The sequence below is a fragment of the Gorilla gorilla genome, chromosome 23 (genome assembly GCF_029281585.2).
Source record: "Gorilla gorilla gorilla isolate KB3781 chromosome 23, NHGRI_mGorGor1-v2.1_pri, whole genome shotgun sequence".
Classification (NCBI taxonomy): Eukaryota; Metazoa; Chordata; class Mammalia; order Primates; family Hominidae; genus Gorilla; species Gorilla gorilla.
In genome coordinates, this window is record NC_086018.1 from 39,430,865 (window position 1) to 39,450,879 (window position 20,015).

A 20,015-nucleotide genomic window follows, 5' to 3' on the forward strand; every position below is an offset into this window, starting at 1 on the left:
CTCTGCCTTCTGGCTTCAGCCTTCCAAGTAGCTGGGATTACAGGTGTGCAGCACCGTGCCTGGCTAATTTTTTTGTTTCTTTGTTTGTTTTGGTTTGGTTTGGTTTGGTTTTTTTTGAGATGTACCCTTGCTCTGTCACCCAGGCTGGAGTGCAGTGGCGTGATATCGGCTCACTGCTACCTCCACCTCCCAGGTTCAAGCAGTTGTCCTGCCTCAGCCTCCCAAGTAGCTGAGATTACAGGTGTGCGCCACCACACCCAGCTAATTTTTGTATTTTTAGTAGAGATGGGGTTTCTCCATATTGGCCAGGCTGGTCTCGAACTGCTCACCTCAGGTGATCCACCCACCTCAGTCTACCAAAGTGTTGGGATTGTAGGCATGAGCCACCGCGCCTGGCTTATTTTCTCTTTTATGTTTTGTTTTTGATCTCCATTTTCAAGGTGAGGGAACTGAGGTGCCAGGGTAGGTGGAGTGATTTGTCCGAGGTCACCTAGCAAGAGAGTGGCAGGGTTGGAATTAGAACCTGCACTTCTTTTCTTTTTTTGAGATGGAGTCTTGCTCTGTCGCCCAGGGTGGAGTGCAGTGGCGCCATATCGGCTCAGTGCAAGCTCCACCTCCCGGGTTCAGGCCATTCTCCTGCTCCAGCCTCCCGAGTAGGTGGGACTACAGGCGCCTGCCACCACGCCTGGCTAATTTTTTGTATTTTTAGTAGAGAGGGGGTTTCACTGTGTTAACCAGGATGGTAGAACCTGCACTTCTAAGGGAGCAGAGTCCAGCCTCTTCCCTGACCCTGACGGGTGCCCTCCTGATGGGGCTCCCTGGGGAGTGGAGGGGCCTTGCTTTGCTTCTTCTTGACTGACTGGTACTCTTTTTATTATGTATGTATTTATTTATTCATTTAGCGATCCTCCTACCTCAGCCTCCAGAGTAGCTGGGACACAGGCATGCGCCACCACACTCGGCGAATTTTTTTATTTTTTGTAGATATGGGGTCTTCTTCTATTGCCTAGGGCTAATGTTGGACTCCTGGGCTCAAGCGATCCTCTTGCCTTGGCCTCCCAGCATGTTGGGATTACAGGCATGAACTACCACACCCGGCCCGTACTCTGTCTTCACCTCCTCTGGGAAGCCTTCCTCAGTCTCTGGCTCTCAGGTCGCCCGTGCATACCTGTCCTGAAACTGCTTTCCCGCCTGTGTTCCCAGGGGAGAGAGTGGATGCCCATGGATGGTTTGTCAAAGGAATAAATTAGCCTTTTTTGGAGGAACTGTCTACTAGAATATTCTTTCTTCCCCTGCTGCAGGGCTGGGGCCCCTGCATCCCTTTACCCCTCTAAGTCTCCCGTCCACCTCTTCAGAACCAGTGAGCGTTTGCTGAATAAATAGAGGCATGAATGTCTGAATGAGTGATTTCTGTCTATGCCATGGAGAATTTGTTTTTTTTTTCAAATCTGTGTGTCTATACCTTCAGAGGGATGGGCCAGGCCAGGAAGGTGAGTCTCAGCTTCTGAGCTGGGTCTCGCCCAGGACCCTCCACTGACAGCATGACAGGGAGTGGGAGCAGGCACCTGCCGTGTCAGGACCTGTGTCTACATGAAATAGGAATGAGCAGGTGAAGGCCATCCTGCCCCTGCTGTGGTGCCCAAGGTTGGGTGGTCAGCCCACACACAGGGATGCAGGGACAAGGTGGGCTTCTCCCTGGCAGGACGGAAGAAAGTGAAACCCCTGCAAATGGCCCTGTGTCTGGCAGGCCAGGGCCTCGTTATCCTGGATGGGGGCCTTCCTCTGCTCAACAGGCCCTGCAGAGGGGAAGTGGCCCATGGAGGGGCTGGACATCAGGCCTCCTGCAACCTGTCCAGAGGTTGGATGTTTGTCCTGGGACCTTCCAGTTCGCAAACTTGGTTGGGGAGTGCTCAGCGTTGCCTGTTTGGGGAATGAGGGGCCTGAGGAGGCCCCTTACTCCACTGATGCCCCAGAACTGTTTGCTCCCCTACCCCAGCCCAGTGGTGGCAGTAGAGGTGGCAAGGTCATCCCCTGCCACCCTTAACCTGTATCACTCTTCTATAGCAGTTATAATTGTATCAAATGCATGTGAGACGTCAACTCTGGGAAGGCAGACACTGTCTGATTTATTCTCCAGTGGACAAGAACTGACGCTGCCCAGTATCACTTGGATCAATAAATGAAAAAATCAGACACGAGTCAAAATCTTTACCATTTACTAGTTTTATGAGTCTAGGGTAATCTAAGTTGGAGCCTATTTCTTTTTTGTTTGTTTCTTTGAGACGGAGTCTTGCTCTGTCACCCAGAGCAAGTGGCGTGCAATGGCGCGATCTCAGCTCACTGCAACCTCCGCCTCCCGGGTTCAAGAGATTCTAGTGCCTCAGCCTCCCAAGTAGCTGGTATTATAGGCGCTCGCCACCACACCCAGATAATTTGTGTGTGTGTTTTTTGTTTTGTTTTGTTTTTTTAGTAGAGACGGGGTTTCATCATGTTGGCCGGGCTGTTCTCAAACTCCTGACCTTGAGTGATCCGTCTGCCTCGGCCTCCCAAAGTGCTGGGATTACAGATGTGAACCACCGCACCCAGCCTATTTCTTAACTGCAAAATGGAGACAATCCCTGTGAGGATGAACAATCCCTGTGAAAATTCAATAGGATGAGGAATGGTGGCTCACGTCCATAATCCCAGCACTTTGAGAGGGAGGCCAAGGTGGGAGGATTGCTTGAGCACAGGAGTTCAAGATCCTGTCCAATTAAAAAACAAAATGAAAAAAAAAAAATTTCACAAATATTCTGAGCTCACTTCAGCCCAGGGGCCTTGCCAGTTTCTGATATGAAGTGCACACTGGTGGGAGACCGTATAGATTTTGTTTCTCTCCTAGATGGGCAGCATTGATAGGCACAGGCCCTGGGAAGGGGAAAATATGGCCTGGGGCACTGAGAGATGGCAGAGCTCCTAAGGAAATCGGCCACTGGCAGAAGGGTGGCTTTCTCTGGGCTGGGCTGTCTTACTCTTAAGGCAGCTCCGAAATTGTCCAGCCCAAGAAAAGGGCTGACAATCCAAGCACCAGGCTTTTGGATGGAACCTGGCTTAGGCAAGCTGTTCTCATCCTTGCCCACATCTAAGGATCTAGTACTAAGGATCAAGTACTAGATCTAGAGTAGGCTGGAGGCTGTCCCCTCTCTCCTCCCCCTAGGAATAGACAATTCCTAAAGAGCCATGAAGTACCCTGTTCTCCAGGCTCTGCTGCCACCACCAACTGGCTAAGGGAACTGGAGCGGTTTCTAACTTTGTGGAACCTGTTTCCAGTGTAGAAAAGCATCTGGGGTAGCAAGCACAATGATGTATCCTGTGTTGATGGGATGGATAGGTGCTCAAGACGGGGCACCAGGACAGTTATGTCCATCCGAGGCTGTCACTGTAAGGAGGACCAATCGTTTCTTGGAGTCTGTAAGGGCTGGGCCACTCCCATTCTCTCCATCCCAAAAGGGACCCCAGAAACCAAGCAAGCCAGGAGCAGGCAGAAGGCTATTATGTATCATGCTTTTAATACAAACTTAAAAAAATCTGGAACAATAGAAACTGTACAGATTTGATCAATCTTTTTGTTTTGTTTTTAAACTAAAATCTCTAAACACACCAATGTCCCATTCCAAAATATTGCACAACATTCTGAATACAAAACCCTTGATTGTATTCCTCCTTCACTAAAGAAAAAAGTTCATGACCCTGCTCCCCGGGCTCCTCTCCAGGCTTGCCTCAATGCCCCCTTCCCATCCCTAGGGAGAAAACTAGAGAATCTATAACTCACTGCATTGAGAAAAAGACATCATTCTGGACTAACAGTTTCCATTCTTCAGAAGATAATCCACCTTTTGATTTGTTCCTGGGAAAGAGGGATAGATAGAGGATGGGGAAAGGGGAGAAAAGGTTTTATTTCTCCTCTTTTTTTTTAAAGTTTGTTTTTCCTGAAAAAATATGTTTCTCTCATCTTTTTAAGAAAAAATCTTGAAAAGAAAAAAATTATGTTTTTTACGTTAGAAATATACATATATTATATATACCTCTTACATTTTACAAATGTAGCAAATTATTCAATACAAACGGACACCAAAAAATGTAAAAAATAAAAAAAAGTTTTCCTACGAAACCAGGTAAATTAGTGCAGATTTCTGTTTTTGTATTCTTAAAAAAAATAAAATTGAAGCAAAATGCCTAGATTTGAGACAAGACAGACTGAACTGGGCCCAAGAGCCCAGCACTGGAGTCATGCTCCTGAACACACATTTTTCTTCATATTTCAAAAGACACAAAGGGGTTGGTCTCCCCTCTCTCCCTACATGTGAGAAACAAGCCGACCTGGTGTGGGTGGGTGCCTGTGTGTGTGGATGGGAGGAGGGCTAGAAGGGGATGTAAGGCAGCATCCAACCTTTCCCAGAGAGAAGCTATCTGCTGGGCCTGTCACCTGTGTGGGAGCCGAGGATGAGGGAAAGGGTGGCCCAGACTGGGCTGGCCCCTGAGAAGTCTAGGGGAACAGATGGTGCTGGGCTGAGAAGCCAGGACATTGCCTGCTGGGGGAGGTAGAGCTGGTGCCTACTGCAGGGAGAGGAGGCTGGCAGTGCTGGCCTGGGCTGGACCCACTGCCATAGCAGTTGCCTACTTGGGGTCCCTGGGTAGGATGGAGTGGGTGGGGTGCCAGGGGCTTTGGTGCTTTCTGGTGATTGGGACCCTGATGCCAAGTGCCCACTTTGCAAAGAAGAAAAAGTTAATGACCCTGCTCCCTTGGCTTCTGTCCATGCTTGCCTGGCCTCCTAGAGTTGGAGGAACAAGCCCTCTCCTGGCAGAGGCAGGAGAGCAAGTGCTCTCCTGTGATCCAATACATCAGGCGGGAGCGCTGAGTCCGTCAGGACACCACTCCTCGCAGCATCAAGGTCCAGTGGGGTTGGGTCAGGGCAGTGAGAAGGCGTGGCAAGAGGTACCAAGAAGCTCTCAACCAGGCAGGGGCACAAATGCACTCAACACCTCCAAACTAAGAGACCCCAAAGTCTCAACTCCAGGCTCAGGGCTGCCCCCGCACAGACACTAACTCTAAAACTCCATCCTGCCTCTCTGCCCACCCCCAAGGGTGCTCAGGTGAGTAGCTCCCGCTGGGCTAAGGCCAAACAACAGGAGGGTTGAAGTCCAGGGACTTCTCATAGGCATCAGGGGCTTGGGTATTCCCTCTGCCCTTCAGAGCTAACTTATTATTTTTTTTTTGGTCAAAAACAAAACTGCAGATCCTTCCACAGTCTGCCAACCAGTTCCTTCTGCAGTGTTTTCCTCTGGGAGTGTCTTGGGCTAAGCAACAGCGGTGTCACCCCACCACACACACTGCCCTGCAAAAGGACTGCCAATACCCCCAGCCCCACATATAAATAAGCACTTGCTGCAACCCAGAATCACATCCAGAAGGGAAGTTTCACATGGCTTGGAATCCTTTAAAAAAGGACAGCAAACCAAATACACACACACACACCCCTCCCTACCCACAACCTCCAGCGTGGGGAAGAAGGGGCTGCATGAGGGAAAGAAAGGCCATACACATCAATGGCCAGGGCCATGATGATGGTCTGGGCCTAGAGGGAATGGTGGGGTGGGGCCATAGGACAGAGATGAAAGGAGTTTCACTAGACAAAGTGCTAATCTCCCTGTAGTCACAGACATCAGCTCCAGGGGGAGGGTGTCAAGTGGCCAGCCAGCAGCTCCCTGTGGCCCAGCCTGAAAGGGAGTGGGGACTGGGGTCAGACCTATTCAGGTGGCAGGGCCCGAGAAGGCCTGCTGAGGTTGGATGGCTTTGAGTGCGAGGATAGCTGGGTGACAGAGGCAGTGACATGGGCCAGCCTCTCCCTGTTCCAGGGAGGGTCAGGCTCCAGCTGCAGCTCTTTTCTTCCCTGTGAGCTTGGACACATCAATCCTAAACTAGGAGTGTGAAGGAGGAAGGGAGGAGCAGGGAGCAGCAGTTCACATCTGGACCATTCTTAACACAGGAAGCCACTCATTAAAGATGTTATATAGAAAACTACATGTAAGAAAAAAAAAAAGAAAAAGAAATATAAAACCCAAACCAACCAAATAAATCACAGGCCGGTGGGCGAGCGGTAAGGGGTGAGTGAAACACACTTGGGTGCTTTGCAGGGCCCTCCCATTCCGTGCCTGGGCTGGATCTTTTTTCTAGAAGTAAGAATGAGAAGATCGAAAATCTTTTTGTACATTTTTCTTTTCCTCTTTTTTTTGGCCTTTCCTTTCTCTTTTCTGTGGTCTTGGGTGCTCCTGGCCCCACGGGCAGGTAGATGGTCAGTTGGCCAGCACCACGGGCTGGAACTGCTGGCTGGGATACTGCATGGTGTTCAGGTTGTAGCTGAGGCCTTCCACAAAGGGTGTCTTCTCCAGGAAGAGGCTGTTAGCACCACCTCCAAATACCTGGGCCATGTCAAAGCTGCTGCTGTTGCAGGTGCCAGCCCCACTGCCTCCAAACGGGCCTGGGGTGCCGCTGCCCTGGCCATCGGCCGCATCAAAGAAGAGGCTGGGTGAGCCACCACCATTGTACACGAACTCCTTGGCATTGGGTGAGAGCTGGGACTGAGGGGCCGGGTTGGCTGTGATGAAGTTCAGTGAATGCATAGACAGAGAGAGGCTCTTGTGCTTCAGCAGGCTGTTGGTGGGTGAGCGGGCCATGCGAGGCTGCTGTGGTGGCTGCTGGCCACCCGCCCCACTGCTGGCTACACCCCCACCACTTGCTGCCCCACCCCCCTTCTTCATCTTAGTGGAGCCAAATTTGGTGGCAGCGAAGGAGGCGGTGGTGAAGGTGATGGGCTGAGCGGAGCGGGGAATGAAGGTAGGGCTGGGTGACTGGCCAAAGGATGGCGATGGGGAGTTGGACAGGGAGCTGTCCTGGCTGCCAATGGGCACGAACACCTGGGCATCAGGGTTGAAGCTGCTCTTGATCTCCTTGTCCAGCTCTGGGGCACCGCAACCCTCACTGTCATCCAGGTACAGCACTTTCACAGCTCCCTTCTCACCAATCTGGTAGGACACCTCAAAGGGATCAATCCAGACACTCAGCTCCTCAGGCACATTGGCCCGCACATCTTCCACCGCCAGGCCACTCCGCTTGGCAGCCAGCTCCACCACAGGGTCCACCATCTCCCCAATGTGAACACAGCGGAAGCCAGAGCCTTTCAGTGGCTTCTCAGGGTACCAGTGGCCTTCATATTTCTTTTTCAAAAGCCGCTCTAGCTCCTCCCCAAACAGGTCTGCCCGGCGCCGGGGCAGCTTGTTGTACAAGTAGGAGATGATGAAGTTCAGGGCCACTTTGATCTCTAGCTGCATGGTCCTTTCCTAGGCAGAGAATCAGCACAGGGCACGTGTACAGCCTTGGGCTCCAGATGGCTCTGGGAAATGAGAGGCACCGTGAGAAAATATGCAGAAAGCTGGTGGTGACCAACAGCTAGGGATAGACAGAAAAGCACCAACTTTGGATCACACAGAACCAGGAGCCTATTTCTGCCCCACCAGTGGCTCATGTCTGACTGTGGGCCCTAGTTTCCTCATTAGTAACATGAGGCCATCATGAAGTTAAGGTAGTTCAAGGATATAAACTGCCTCACAGTGTACCTGGCAATTAAAAGGTAATTGATAAAGTTAGCTACTATTGGCCGGGCGCGGTGGCTCACGCCTGTAAGCCCAGCACTTTGGGAGGCTGAGGCAGGTAGATCACGAGGTCAAGAAATCGAGACCATCCTGGCCAACATGGTGAAGCCCCATCTCTACTAAAAATACAAAAATTAGCTGGGCATAGTGGCGCATGCCTGTAGTCCCAGCTACTTGGGAGGCTGAGGCAGGAGAATTGCTTCAACCCAGGAGGCAGAGGTTGCAGTGAGCCAAGATCACGCCACTGTACTCCAGCCCGGCGACCGAGCAAGACTCCATCTCAAAAAAAAAAAAAAAAAAAAAAAAGCTACTATTTTAAAGTAATTCTAAAGAAATAGGGAAGCTGTGTTTTCCACCATCTTGAGAATTCACGTCACTGTATGAATGACACTAAAAAAATCAAGTCCCTAAATCAGGTGAAGAAGAAGTCTCTTGCTGTCTCTGCAATATCTTGGTGAAGTTGTGCCCCCAAACTGTCACAGACTAAGATGTAAGTTTAAAATATTTGGTTGTCCTCCTTAAATGAAAAGGCATACAGGTCACTGAACAGGAAAGAGCACTGCCAATTCTTCACTGGGGGCCTGGACTCCAGTCACATCCATCTGTCATCATGGGCCCCATGGGTGTGTATGCTGTCTGGTTCAGTCCGGGTTTGCAGAACTGATTTAAGAACTCCGGCCAGGTGCAGTGGCTCATGCCTGTAATCCCAGCACTTTGGGAGGCTGAGGCGGGTGGATCACCTGAGGTCGGGAGTTCGAGACCAGCCTGACCAACATGGAGAAACCCTGTCTCTACTAAAAATACAAAAAATTAGCCGAGCCTGGTGGTGCATGCCTGTAATCCCAGCTACCCGGGAGGTTGAGGTAGGAGAATCGCTTGAACCCAGGAGGCGGAGGTTGTGGTGAGCCGAGATCGCGCCATTGTACTCCAGCCTGGGCAACAAGAGCGAAACTCCGTCTCAAAAAAAAAAAAAAACAAAAAAAAAGGAATAAGACAAGAGCATGAGCCCCAGGAAAAAGGCAAGACCTGTCACAATCAGAGATGTGGACCAACAAGGGAACTGCTGACTCGGGGCTGCCACAGGGAAGCAGAGAAAAGGAGGGGGAATCTCTGTAGTTTCTGGTGAGAATGCAAGTGATGAGAGTGGCAGAGGAAAGAAATTTTCCATCACCCTGCAGCCTCCAGTAGGGACCCATCATCACTCAGTCTCCCAGGGACTGTCTGACCACCTGTCCTCGGCAGCAGATCAGATTTATCAAGTGTTTTGAGATCCCTGGAGAGAAGGCAGCCCAAGATAAACACCAGATTGTTATTTTGGGATTCTCTCACAGCCAGATCCCACTGAGGTCAAAAAGGTTTATTCCCTTGGCCTGGGCCAGCCTCATGTCTCAGGAAGATGATCTGTGAGGTCCTGAGAGCCAGTGATCCTAATCTCATTTTCTCCGAAAGGGCAGCTCCAGGGCTCATGCTGGGGGAGAAACTGAACTGAAAGAGCCATCTCTGAGGGGAGGCAGAGCCAGAACATGTTCCTAGCCAGACCTCTGGGCAAGGCTGTGCTGCTGAGCTAAGCACAGAGACATGACTGCTCCATGAACTGTCAAGGGCATCTTCTGTCCTATGAAAGACTCGGGGCTGGATTTTGATTCAAATCCTTTCTGGATCCAGCTTGAAGTATCCAGGTGCTACTTTCAGGCTTGGGGATTTTGAGTTTTCTAAACACCTGCCCCAACACATTTCCCTGTAATTCTCAGGCCTGGGCCCATGGCTCTTAAGGGGCATTTAATTTAATTTAATTTAATTTTATGTATGTATGTATGTATGTATGTATGTATGTATGTATGTATGTAGAGACTGAGTCTCGTTCTATCACCCAGGCTGGACTGCAGTGGCGTGATCTTGGCTCACTGCAACCTCCACCTCCCAGGTTCAAGTGATTCTCGTGCCTTGGCCTCCTGAATGGCTGGGACTATAGGCGCCCGTCACCATGCCTGGCTAGTTTTTGTATTTTTAGTGGAGATGGGGTTTCACCATGTTGGCCAGGCTGGTCTCAAACTCCTAACCTAAAGTGATCTGCCTGCCTTGGTCTCCCAAAGTGCTGGGATTACAGGCATGAGCCAACACACACGGCCTTAAGGGGCATTTTTGGGACTAAATCCTCAGAAAAAGATTTCTGGGGTGAATGTATCAGAGAAGACTCACTGGGTCAATCTGGAGCAGCATGACAGTGGCTGAATCTAGTTAACCCTCATTTCAGTTCTGAGGAACAGAGAAGGTCACATGGGAGTCAGCAGAGGTGCCACAACTATGCCTCTCCCAAACCATCCACAAGAACACTCAGGACTCAGAATACCCTGGTTTCCCTCTTTTCCCAGCCTCCAACACAGACTTCATCTCTAAGTTTCTTCAAATGTCTATTTTTTTCTTTTTCTTTCTTTTTTTTTTTTTTGAGACGGAGTCTCGCTCTGTCGCCCAGGCTGGAGTGCAATGGCACGGTCTCGGCTCACTGCAACCTCTGCCTCCTGGGCTCAAGCCATTCTCCTGCCTCAGTCTCCCAAGTAGCTGGGATTACAGGCGTGCACCACCACTCCTGGCTAATTTTTTTTTTTTTTTTTCAGTAGAGACGGGGTTTCCCCATGTTGGCCAGGTTGGTCTCGAACTGCTGACTTCGTGATCCGCCCACCTCAGCCTCCCAAAGTGCTGGGATTACAGGCATGAGCCACCGCGCCTGGCCTCTTTTTCTTTTTTTGAGACAGGGTCTCACTCTGTCACCCAAGCCAGGGTGCAGGATCATAGCTCACTGCAGCCTCCACCTCCCTGGGCTCAGGTGATCCTCCCACTTCAGCCTCCAAGTAGCTGGGACTACAGGCATGTACCACCACACCTGGCTTTTTTTTTTTTTTTTGACATGAAGTCTCACTCTGTCACCCAGGCTGGAATGCAGTGGCGTGATCTCGACTCACTGCAACCTCTGCCTCCTACGTCCAAACAATTCTCCCACCTCAGCCTACTGAGTAGCTGGAATTACAGGCATGCACCACCACACCTGGCTAATTTTTGTATTTTTAGTACACACGGGGTTTCATCACGTTGGCCAGGCTGCTCTTGAACTCCTGGCCTCAAGTGATCCACCTGCTTCAGCCTCCCAAAGTGGTAGGTTTACAGGCCTGAGCCACCATGTCCAGCCTCATTTTTTTTTGTATTTTTATGTAGAGATGGGGTTTTGCCATGTCACCCAGGCTGTTCTTGAACTCCTACGCTCAAGTGATCCACGTGCCTCAGCCTCAAATGTCTATTAATGATCAATACAGACCAATTTCAGGGCTTTTTTGGGTATAAAAAGTAAGGATAGTAGAGGCCGGGCACGGTGACTCACGCCTGTAGTAATCCCAGCACTTTGGGAGGCCGTGGCGGGTGGATCACAAGGTCAGGAGATCGAGACCATCCTGGCTAACACAGTGAAACCCCATCTCTATAAAAATACAAAAATTATCCAGGCGTGGTAGCACGCAGCTGTAGTCCCAGCTACTCGGGAGGCTGAGGCAGGAGAATCGCTTGAACCCAGGAGGCGGAGGTTGCAATGAGCTGAGATCGTGCCATTGCACTCTAGCCTGGGTGACAGAGCAAGACTCTACCTAAAAAAAAAAAAAAAAAAAAAAGTAAGAATAGTAGAAAGAATAAAGGGCTTTCTGTTTATGAGGATCAGGCTCATCAGCAGATACAAAACTACCCACCAGAACCATGAGCCTTCTCTCAGGAACAGAGGTCTGAAGGGCCACATAGTCCATAGAGGTGTCCAACAAGGAGCACACTAAAAAGTTGTGAACAGCCAGGTGTGGTGGCTCACACCTGTAATCCCAGCACTTCGGGAGGCCAAGGCAGGTGGATCACTTGAGGCCAGGAATTCAAGACCAGCCTGGCCAACGTGGCGAAACCCCATCTCTAGTAAAAACACAAAAATTAGCCGGGCATGGTGGCTCATGCCTGTAATCCCAGCACTTTGCGAGGCTGAGGCGGGCGGATCACAAGGTCAGGAGTCCGAGACCAGCCTGACCAACATGGTGAAACCCCATCTCTACTAAAAATAAAAAATTAGCCGGGTGTGGTGGCACACGCCTGTAACCTCAGCTACTCAGGAGGCTGAGGCAGGAGAATTGCTTGAACCCAGGAGGCGGAGGTTGCAGTGAGCCAAGATTGCGCCACTGCACTCCAGCCTGGGCAAGAGTGATTTTTCTCAAAAAAAAAAAAAAAAAAAAGAAAAAACCCCACAAAAATTAGCCCGGCATGATTGCGGGTGCCTATAATCCCACTACTCTGGAGGCTGAGGCAAGAGAATCGCTTGAACCTGGGAGGCAGAGTTTGCAGTAAGCCGAGATCATGCCACTGGACGCCAGTCTGAATGACAAAGTGAGAGAAATTCTGCCTCAAAAAAAAAAGAAAAAAAAGTTGTGAGGAAAGTTGATACTGGTTCCCTAGAATGGAACCTGTTGTTAAAGACAGTGTTTCCAAAGTATTTTTGAAATCTAAAACAGACTGAAGTCAACATATGATACTTCTCCCAAGGTACTGCATGGCCTCTTAAAATGCACCTCTTGGTATTTCCACTGAGAGCAAAGGGTTTCTACACCTTTCTAAGCCTCCTCAAACCTGGCTGCATAATTGCCTTCCAAGTTAACTACTCCTGAACAGTTCGGCCTCAAAATGAGAGCATTTTCAATGCAGGCCAAAGTCATTGGGAAATAAGCCTCCCACCCCAAAATACAATAGAACCACTGTCATCAGCCCTGCCTAGCTAACCATTTTCTGCAGCATAAGCAACTAAAGCTGCACACCAATTTATACCTCAGTGATGTTGCCGCACAAATAAGGAAGCATATAATGCCACCTTTGCCTCTTTAATTAGAGAACAGGCTGGACCAGATGGCTGTGGGGTGGAACCTTACAAAAATGATGGACAACCAGAATGAGATTTTCTGCTCTATCAGCTCAGGCTCTAATTTTGACTGCAAGAAGCTTATGGAGCAGAGGATTAAAGCACTGGTGCTGGCTTGTCTTTAGCTAAAGATAGGAGTGGCCATTCAGAGGAGTTTGTTCATTTTTTAAAAAGCTATGAACAAATTCTAGAGCTTATATATAAAATATTTATGGAAGTATGGTAAGATTAGAAAGCTTAGAAATAACTACCTGTCAATAAAGGGAACAAGTAAAGGGATTCGCTTAAGTGGCTGCAGAGGACACTAAGATCTTTTCTAACCCCAGTGTAGGCACAAATGGCCAAAAAGGGAGCAAGAAGAATAAAAATGGTGAGGTGTTTAACAACAACAAAATCTCCCTTTTGTCAACCTATTAAAAAGGGCAAATATGAGAGCAAAATTCTGTCCAATTTCACTAAGAATTTTATCCTCACTTGTTTACTTCCAGCAGCAAAGTTAAACCTGGATTCTGATCCCTTGTGCTGACTTGTTTTAAAGAGCAGGTGCCTAGGAGAAAGACGACGGGGGAAGAAGTGGGGTGTGAAGCTCAAAAGAAGCCTCAGTCAGTGCAGATTCCAGAGAGAACTTCTGATAAAAATGTGAGGAAGGTGTGTGTGTGTGTCACACGCGCGCGCATGTGTCTGCCTGCTCTAATGTCAGAAGCGAAGGAAGATTTTTTTCCCCCCGCTGGAGACAGTCTTGCTCTGTAGCCCAGAGCTGGAGAGCAATGGCGCCATCTTGGCTCACTGCAACCTCCGCCTCCTGGGTTCAACCAATTCTCCCGCCTCAGCCTCCCGAGTAGCTGGGATTATAGGCACGCGGGACCACGCCCGGCTAATTTTTGTATTTTTAGTAGAGACGGGGCTTCACCATGTTGGCCAGGCTGGTCTCGAAATCTTGACCTCGTGATCCGCTCGCCTCCGCCTCCCAAAGTGTTGGGATTACAGGCGTGAGCCACTGCCTAGCCAGAAGATTTTTTTTTTTTTTTTTTTTTGAGACGGAGTTTCGGTTTTGTTGCCCAGGCTGGAGTGCAATGGCGCGATCTCGGCTCACCGCAACCTCCGCCTCCCAGGTTCAAGCGATTCTCCTGCCTCAGCCTCCCGAGTAACTGGGATTACAGGAATGCGCCACCACGCCCGGCTAATTTTGTATTTTTAGTAGAGACGGGGTTTCTCCAAGTTGGTCAGGCTAGTCTCGAACTCCCGACCTCAGGTTATCCGCTGCCCGCCTCAGCCTCCCAAAGTGCTGGGATTACAGGCATGAGCCACCGCACCCGGCCGGAAGGTTTTTCAGAAAGAAAATTCTGTTTCAAAGAGGAAAAGGAGGGATAATGGTGATGGAATCCACTGAGCCCCAAACCCAAAAAGATACACAAGACACCTCTAAGCCTTAAATGTGCAAACTGTCCTACAATGACGGACTACAGGACTCAACTAAGTGTGGAGGGGCCAGCAGGTGTCACAGACCGGGTGGATGCGAGTGCCCTGCCGCTGTCCGGGGAGTGAGAGCCAAACGCAGGCAGCTCCTCTCCTTGGTGAGACATGGGATCCGCCCCAACTCGCTGGTCCCAGAAGCAGCGGCCCAGACAGGCGGGTGTGGATTGAAAGGCTTCCAGGACTGGTGCTGACTGACTGCACCACCGCGCCCAGTCTCTCATCATCTCCCCCTAGACACAGACCGGTCAACCTTAGGTCTGACAACAAGGCCCCTTTCGGCTATGAAGACCCTTTCTAGGGCACTCCATGTTCCTCAGGAGCCAGGAAAACTCGACTCAACCCAAACGTAGGCGGACAGGCGGGCGGTGAGGGCCCGCTCTGCACTCTGGGAATTGTAGTCCTCAAACACCTCCGGACCAGGCGATAGCAAGAGTGACCTACTTTCCCTGCACACTACACTTCCCTGAGCACTTTGCGAAGGCCCAACTGGCCGCAATACGCATGCCCGGTAAGGGTAGCCGACCGAGGGTCGAAGAGCCCAGGAAAAGTTTCCGATGCACATGCGCGCTGAGGCGGGTCGGCGCCCCCCTCCCATCGCCTAATACATTTCATGTAGATTCTACCCAAAAGGCCTACTCCCCGTATTGTATGGCCCCACCACATCCTCTAGGCTTTACGAGAGCCTAACTTTCCCACCTTTCCCTTCATCGCCTCCCATTACTGTTGAAACTAGGATCTGCTTCTAATGAGTTTTTTCTGGGTGAAGGGGGTGGGCTGGCTTAGATAAGGTCACGACCCCCTTCCCCCCACCCAATCTGAATTCCAGGGCCTGGGCGGTCCGTGTGGGGTTGCTGGATGGACGGTGGATTCAAAGGGAAACGGATCTTTTTCACTTAATGCCTAGCGGACTCGGCTCCAGCACCCCAAACAGCCAGGAAAGGAAAGGCAGGAATCAAAACCCAGTTCTCCCGTCCTCTCGGCCAAAGAAATTTCCAGTCAAGCTGTGGGGAGGCGCCAGGCCAAGGCCAGCAGGGCCCAAGCCTCACCCCATTTCTAATCCAAGACTGAGTAACCAGATCCGGGAGAGGGAAATAGGAAAAGGTTCCCAGGCAGAGAAGAAAAAAACTGTACACCTGACACCTGAGCATCTTCTCATACTAAAATTCTGTGTGTCTCCTCCCATTGCAAGGTCTGCTTCACGACCAGACTTACCAGATCCTCGGCAAGCTCCCCCGCTGGGTGTTAAACCTCCTTAATCCTTCCTCCCACACAAGCTTCTTTCCCCCTATGCTTCACGGAGGGATGGGGGTAGAAGCCCAAGAAAGCAATAGGATTGTTTTTCTGCCGGAAAATCAGAGATGAAGGACCCATTCCCAGGGTACGGTGGGTAAGGAGGAGAAAAAGACCGTTTAGATACGGAGTAGCACCAGAGACTGGCCTCCACCGGTCCCCAAGCTGAAGCTTGCTGTGCGGGGTTCTGGCTTCTCCTGGGGGAGGGAGAGGGCCTGCCGGCTGTGCCTCCTCTCTGCACCCTCCTTCCCCTCCCAGATTTCTGGTGGTCAAGGGCACAGTTCATCCTCCGGACAGGAGGGGAAGGAGTTTGGGGGTAGGGCCCCACCTCGCAGGCACCTTACCAAGATAAGCAGAATCCACTCACTGGCACTGCTCTAAGGGTACTTTTTTCTGCCCAATTTTCCATTAAAACACTGAAGAGTATAAAGAGCTCAGCCGAAACGGTGAACTCTGGCTCAGTAGCCCAAGGACAATCTCCACTGACCTGTCCCGTCGCCAAAGGGGGTGTCCAACCTCCACCCTTCAGGCTCCACAGAGCCAGAAATAGAGTCTATTAACAATTACCACCCCCCTTCCCTGCACACGGGAAAAGAAGCAGAAAAACAAGGCCTGGATCCCCTTCCTTCCTCGGATTTATTTAACGGTGGGGGGAGTTATGTTTCTTTGGAGAACAAGGAAGATCTAGCGAGTAGCTGGGATATAAAGAACCGGGGGAGGCGGGGAAGGGAGGAAATGCACCCCACCCAGGAGAGGGCCACCCTTGGAACTGGGAGAAAAAGGAGCCCTTGGGCACCCCAGGAGCACAGATGGCGTGAGAAGAGGAGAAGGGGAAAGTGGGGTCTGGAGGGAAGCTGGATGGGGAAAGAAAATGCTGGCCAGGCCGGGAGGGAGCGGCAGCAACGTGGAGAGTCCAGCAAAGCGGGAGTGGGGCGGGGTGGGAGAGGTAGTCCGGCCGGCTGGGTCTCGGGGCGGGCCCCCCGCCCGCACGCCCCCCAACTCACTCACTCGGGTCTCCGCGGCGGTGGGGCGCTCTACCGGCCGCGGGGCGGCTTCTCCCTCCAGGGTGGTCCTGAGCGCGGGGCGGAGGTCGCTCTCCCTTCCTTCCCGGGCGTCGCCGGGCCAGGGGACCGAAGTCCTTTTCGTCGTTGAGGGTTGGGGGACGAAGCAGGGGTCTATAGACTATGACTCTCAATAATTTCTTTCAGCTCTTAGGAGGTCGGGCTCGGCAGCGGGGGGCCGGAGGGCCGGCGGGCGGGCGGACTAGCGGCGACGACGCGGGGATGGCGGATCGGAGGGTGGTTCGTGTCGCGCAATGGCAGACGGTATGGGCTGTCGCCGGCAGACAGTCCTGCCCTCCTGGCCCCGCGTCGCCCGAGCCACTGGCTTGCCTCAGCCAACAACCCGCACCTTCCCGCGCCCCGGCCCGAAGTGAGCAAAGTCAATGAAAAGTTTCACCCTTAGCAACCCTGCGCACGGATCCGGCTTCCCCACCCCTGCGTGATGCGTCCCTCCGCCCTGCAGGGGCGGGGCCGGGGCCCGGCCGGGACTACTTCCCAGCCAGCCCCGCGCCTCCCCTCGCTGGTATCTCGCGGAGCAGCTCCCGGGCCTTTCTGTGCTCGTCGGTCGTGCGTCCGACTCCCCGTCTTCCCCTCCCTGTTACAGCGCCGCGCCGCACTCGTTTCCTTCATTCCCATACCACTCTGAACTTGTGCGCGTCGTGTGAGGTGTTCTCCCAGGGGCGCTCCGTGAGGGCCGGGGACCACCTGGGGCCGGGTTGCTCACGAGCCGGGCACAGTGCACTCTCCCTTTAGTTGTGTTTGGGGGACGAGTATCGCGGGGGAGGGGAGGGCGTCACCATGCCCGCCGGAAACCCCCCCGCTGCGTCGTCCGCCCTGCACCTGCCTCGGAGCCCATGGTTCGGACGTTTGCCCGAGCCGTTTCCCGGGGCCTTCCCTCCAGCTCCGAGCGTCTGGCCGTGTCCGCGGCGATAGCATCGCCCCGTTACGGCCTCTGCGGGAGGGGGACCTGAGGGGACGACGCGGGCTCTGGAAACATTTCGGACCCGTTTCGGGCAGGCATGAGTCTTCCGAGCGCCTTGTGATTCCTCGGGGGACTCAACGTCGAAAGAAAGGCGAGGGAGACTCTGGGGCCTGGGCCACGCTGTGCGGGAGTAAGAGGAGCCGAGGACGAGGCCGACGGCCGTGAAACTAGCCGAGCGCCACAAAGGACCTTCCCCTCACCGCCTCTGGCGCTCCTTTCTTTGCAGCCTGGAGGGCCGGCTCTGGCTCTGCGCAGGCGCGCGGGCGCAGCCCCTCTCCCAACTCTTGTTTGCTCTTTCTGGCCAGCGACCCCAGTGTGGGGCACGCGGGAGAGCCCCACATTTCTTCTAGTCACAGTCCCGCCGGCGTGGGGTGGCCCCTGACCATGCAACGGGCGCAAGGCTCGCACCCACTACGGCCCCTCGGGCGGCGGAGCGAGGCTCCGCGAACCCGGCACTGGGCGCGCCAGGCCCGCGCGCTGAGGCCCCCTCCCCCGGCTCTCGCCACGCGGGCTGCTCTGTCTCTTTGTGAGTGTGCGGGACACAGAGCCAGGGGGAGGGAGGGCCGTGTTCTGCGGTCACAGGCAGACAGGAGTGCCGGAAGATGCAGTCTGGAGCCCCCGGGGGACTGTGAGTGAGGTCTTCTCCCCGGTCCCTCCTTAGATCTCCCATTTCCCAGTTCTCCCCTCCCGCCCACACCTTTTTTGTCGTTCCGGCCCAGCAGCAGCCGCCATCCCCACGTTGGGTGGCGAGATCCGAAAGTTTCCAGCTACGAACAGTTTGCTTTTTTTTTTCCTTGATCGCTTTTTTTGGCAAGGGCGGAGAGCACCAGTAGCGTGGGGGGTTTAAATGCGCTTTCCCTGAATGCAACAGAGAAATGCCAGGCTGGAGGGCAAACTCCACCGGGACAGGGAGGCGGGAGATAGCCTGAGCGCCCCCCCCCCATCCCCCACACTCTGAGCGTCGCAACCCCGGGGGCACCTCCAGGGACTACTTGCCTTGTGCGTCAGCGAGTGACAGCGTCACACACACGCCCCCTCCCGCACAGGCCCGCTGCACCCTCCCTTTCCCCCTCCCCTTCCCTTCTCTCTTTTCCCCTAGCTCTTCCCACCAGGCAGAGAGGCTCAGCCGACCCACACGCTGCCAGAGCACTGAAAGCTAAAAATATAGCCGGTGTGTTAGCAACAGCCTTCCCATTGGTCGGGGGAAAGAGAGAAGCGGTGTCTGATTGGGTTTAGGATCCAGCCGCTAAGACTGGGCCCTTGGGAGTGTGCGTTTGCGCCAGCGGGCACGGCAAGGGATGCTGGTATTTGTAGTCATTGATTAAGGCAGCCATGGAAATAGGTGGGTTTACATCCCAGTTCGGCTACCTACTGTGTGATCTTGATTTAATGCAGCAAAACGCTTGACATCACCAAACCTCAGTTTCCCCATCTATAAAATGGAGCTCGTGTCGGGGATTAAATATGATGCTGTATGTAAAGCCTGGCTCAAATCGTTGCTATTCTTAATTTAAAGATTAGTGTTTGGGCCAAATTGCCTCTGCATATCCTGTGCTGAGTATGGTGTCCACTCTCCAATGTGAAACTTCTGACAATGGTAAAGGTGAAGGTGAGCTGAAGCGAGTTGTCCTACGGCATCTTAGGAGGAACAGCTGGAGTACATATAAGCAGTTAGAGGGTAGACGTCTTCTACCATTCCGGACAGGCTGAGGGAGGGCGAACTGAATCCTTGGAAGGAAGGCCATGAATTTCTGCGTGTTTGTGCGTTTAATAGAATCTCTTCTGCAACGCTGGAAAGACATCAGCCCTGAGTAGCATCATTAGAATGAAATGAGAAATCCAGCCTCCTTGGTGGGAGCTCTGGGTAAAAGGTTAGCATATAAGTAGGAAAAGATAAAATCGAGGGGAAAAAACGTAACCGCCCTTCTCAACTGCTGATGTCTCCATTTATCATGTGGTGATGAAGTTTTTTTTTTCCTTCCCAGTGTGTGATTACATCTTGCCAGGGCTTAATTGTGAGCTGAATGCCTACTCAGGCATTCCAGATTCCCCTCCCATTTTGAATAATCATATGTTGAACGGCATGCACCGTGCTTGCAAAATAGTGAGCTCCATGAGCAAGCAAGTGAGGCAGGGAGAAGGTGGGGGCACATCACCTGAGAGTAAGCAAGATGTGACGCCATGACAAGTCAGGTTGGTCATAATTGGCCCCAGTTAACTCGCATAGATGCGTCACCCTTTCATACACACTCCAGGGCAAGAAATTTTGTATTGTTTCTTTGAAGTTATCCAAGAAAATATTTCCTCAATTTGATCTCTTCAGCAGGTGCAAAGACAGAAACTGGCTTTGGGGAAGTGTGGTTGCCTACTTAAGAAAAATTATTTTTAAAAAATTTTTATTTATTATTTGTTTATTATTTATTTTGAGACGGAGTCTTGCTCTGTTGCCCAGGCTGGAGTGCAGTGGCATGATCTCCGCTCACTGCAACCTCCACCTCCTGGTTTCAAGTGATTGCCCTGCCTCAGCCTCCCGAGTAGCTGGGATTAGAGGCATGTACCACCACACCCGGCTAATTTGTGTGTGTGT

The 20,015-nt window shown here is 52.1% G+C and overlaps 1 protein-coding gene across 2 annotated transcripts; it reads right to left on the reverse strand.

Annotated features, from left to right (window-relative positions):
- Nucleotides 1-3,529: 3,529 nt before the first annotated feature.
- Nucleotides 3,530-18,501, reverse strand: TOB2 (transducer of ERBB2, 2). Of its 2 annotated transcripts, none has more exons than XM_019018628.4 (2): nucleotides 16,390-18,501; nucleotides 3,530-7,430 (listed from the first exon to the last, which is right to left on the reverse strand). In XM_019018628.4, the coding sequence occupies exon 2, from the start codon at nucleotides 7,366-7,368 to the stop codon at nucleotides 6,334-6,336; it is 1,035 nt and encodes a 344-aa protein (XP_018874173.1). In that variant the 5' UTR covers nucleotides 7,369-7,430; nucleotides 16,390-18,501; the 3' UTR covers nucleotides 3,530-6,333. The 2 variants fall into 2 exon arrangements, with proteins under 2 accessions (XP_018874173.1, XP_004063581.1); XM_004063533.5 differs by having other exon boundaries at nucleotides 16,394-18,500.
- Between the last annotated feature and the right edge of the window lie 1,514 nt (nucleotides 18,502-20,015).

Coding starts and splice junctions, on each gene's coding strand:
- TOB2 (XM_019018628.4), bottom strand. CDS start 7,368: ATGCAGCTAGAGATCAAAGTGGCCCTGAACTTCATCATCTCCTACTTG.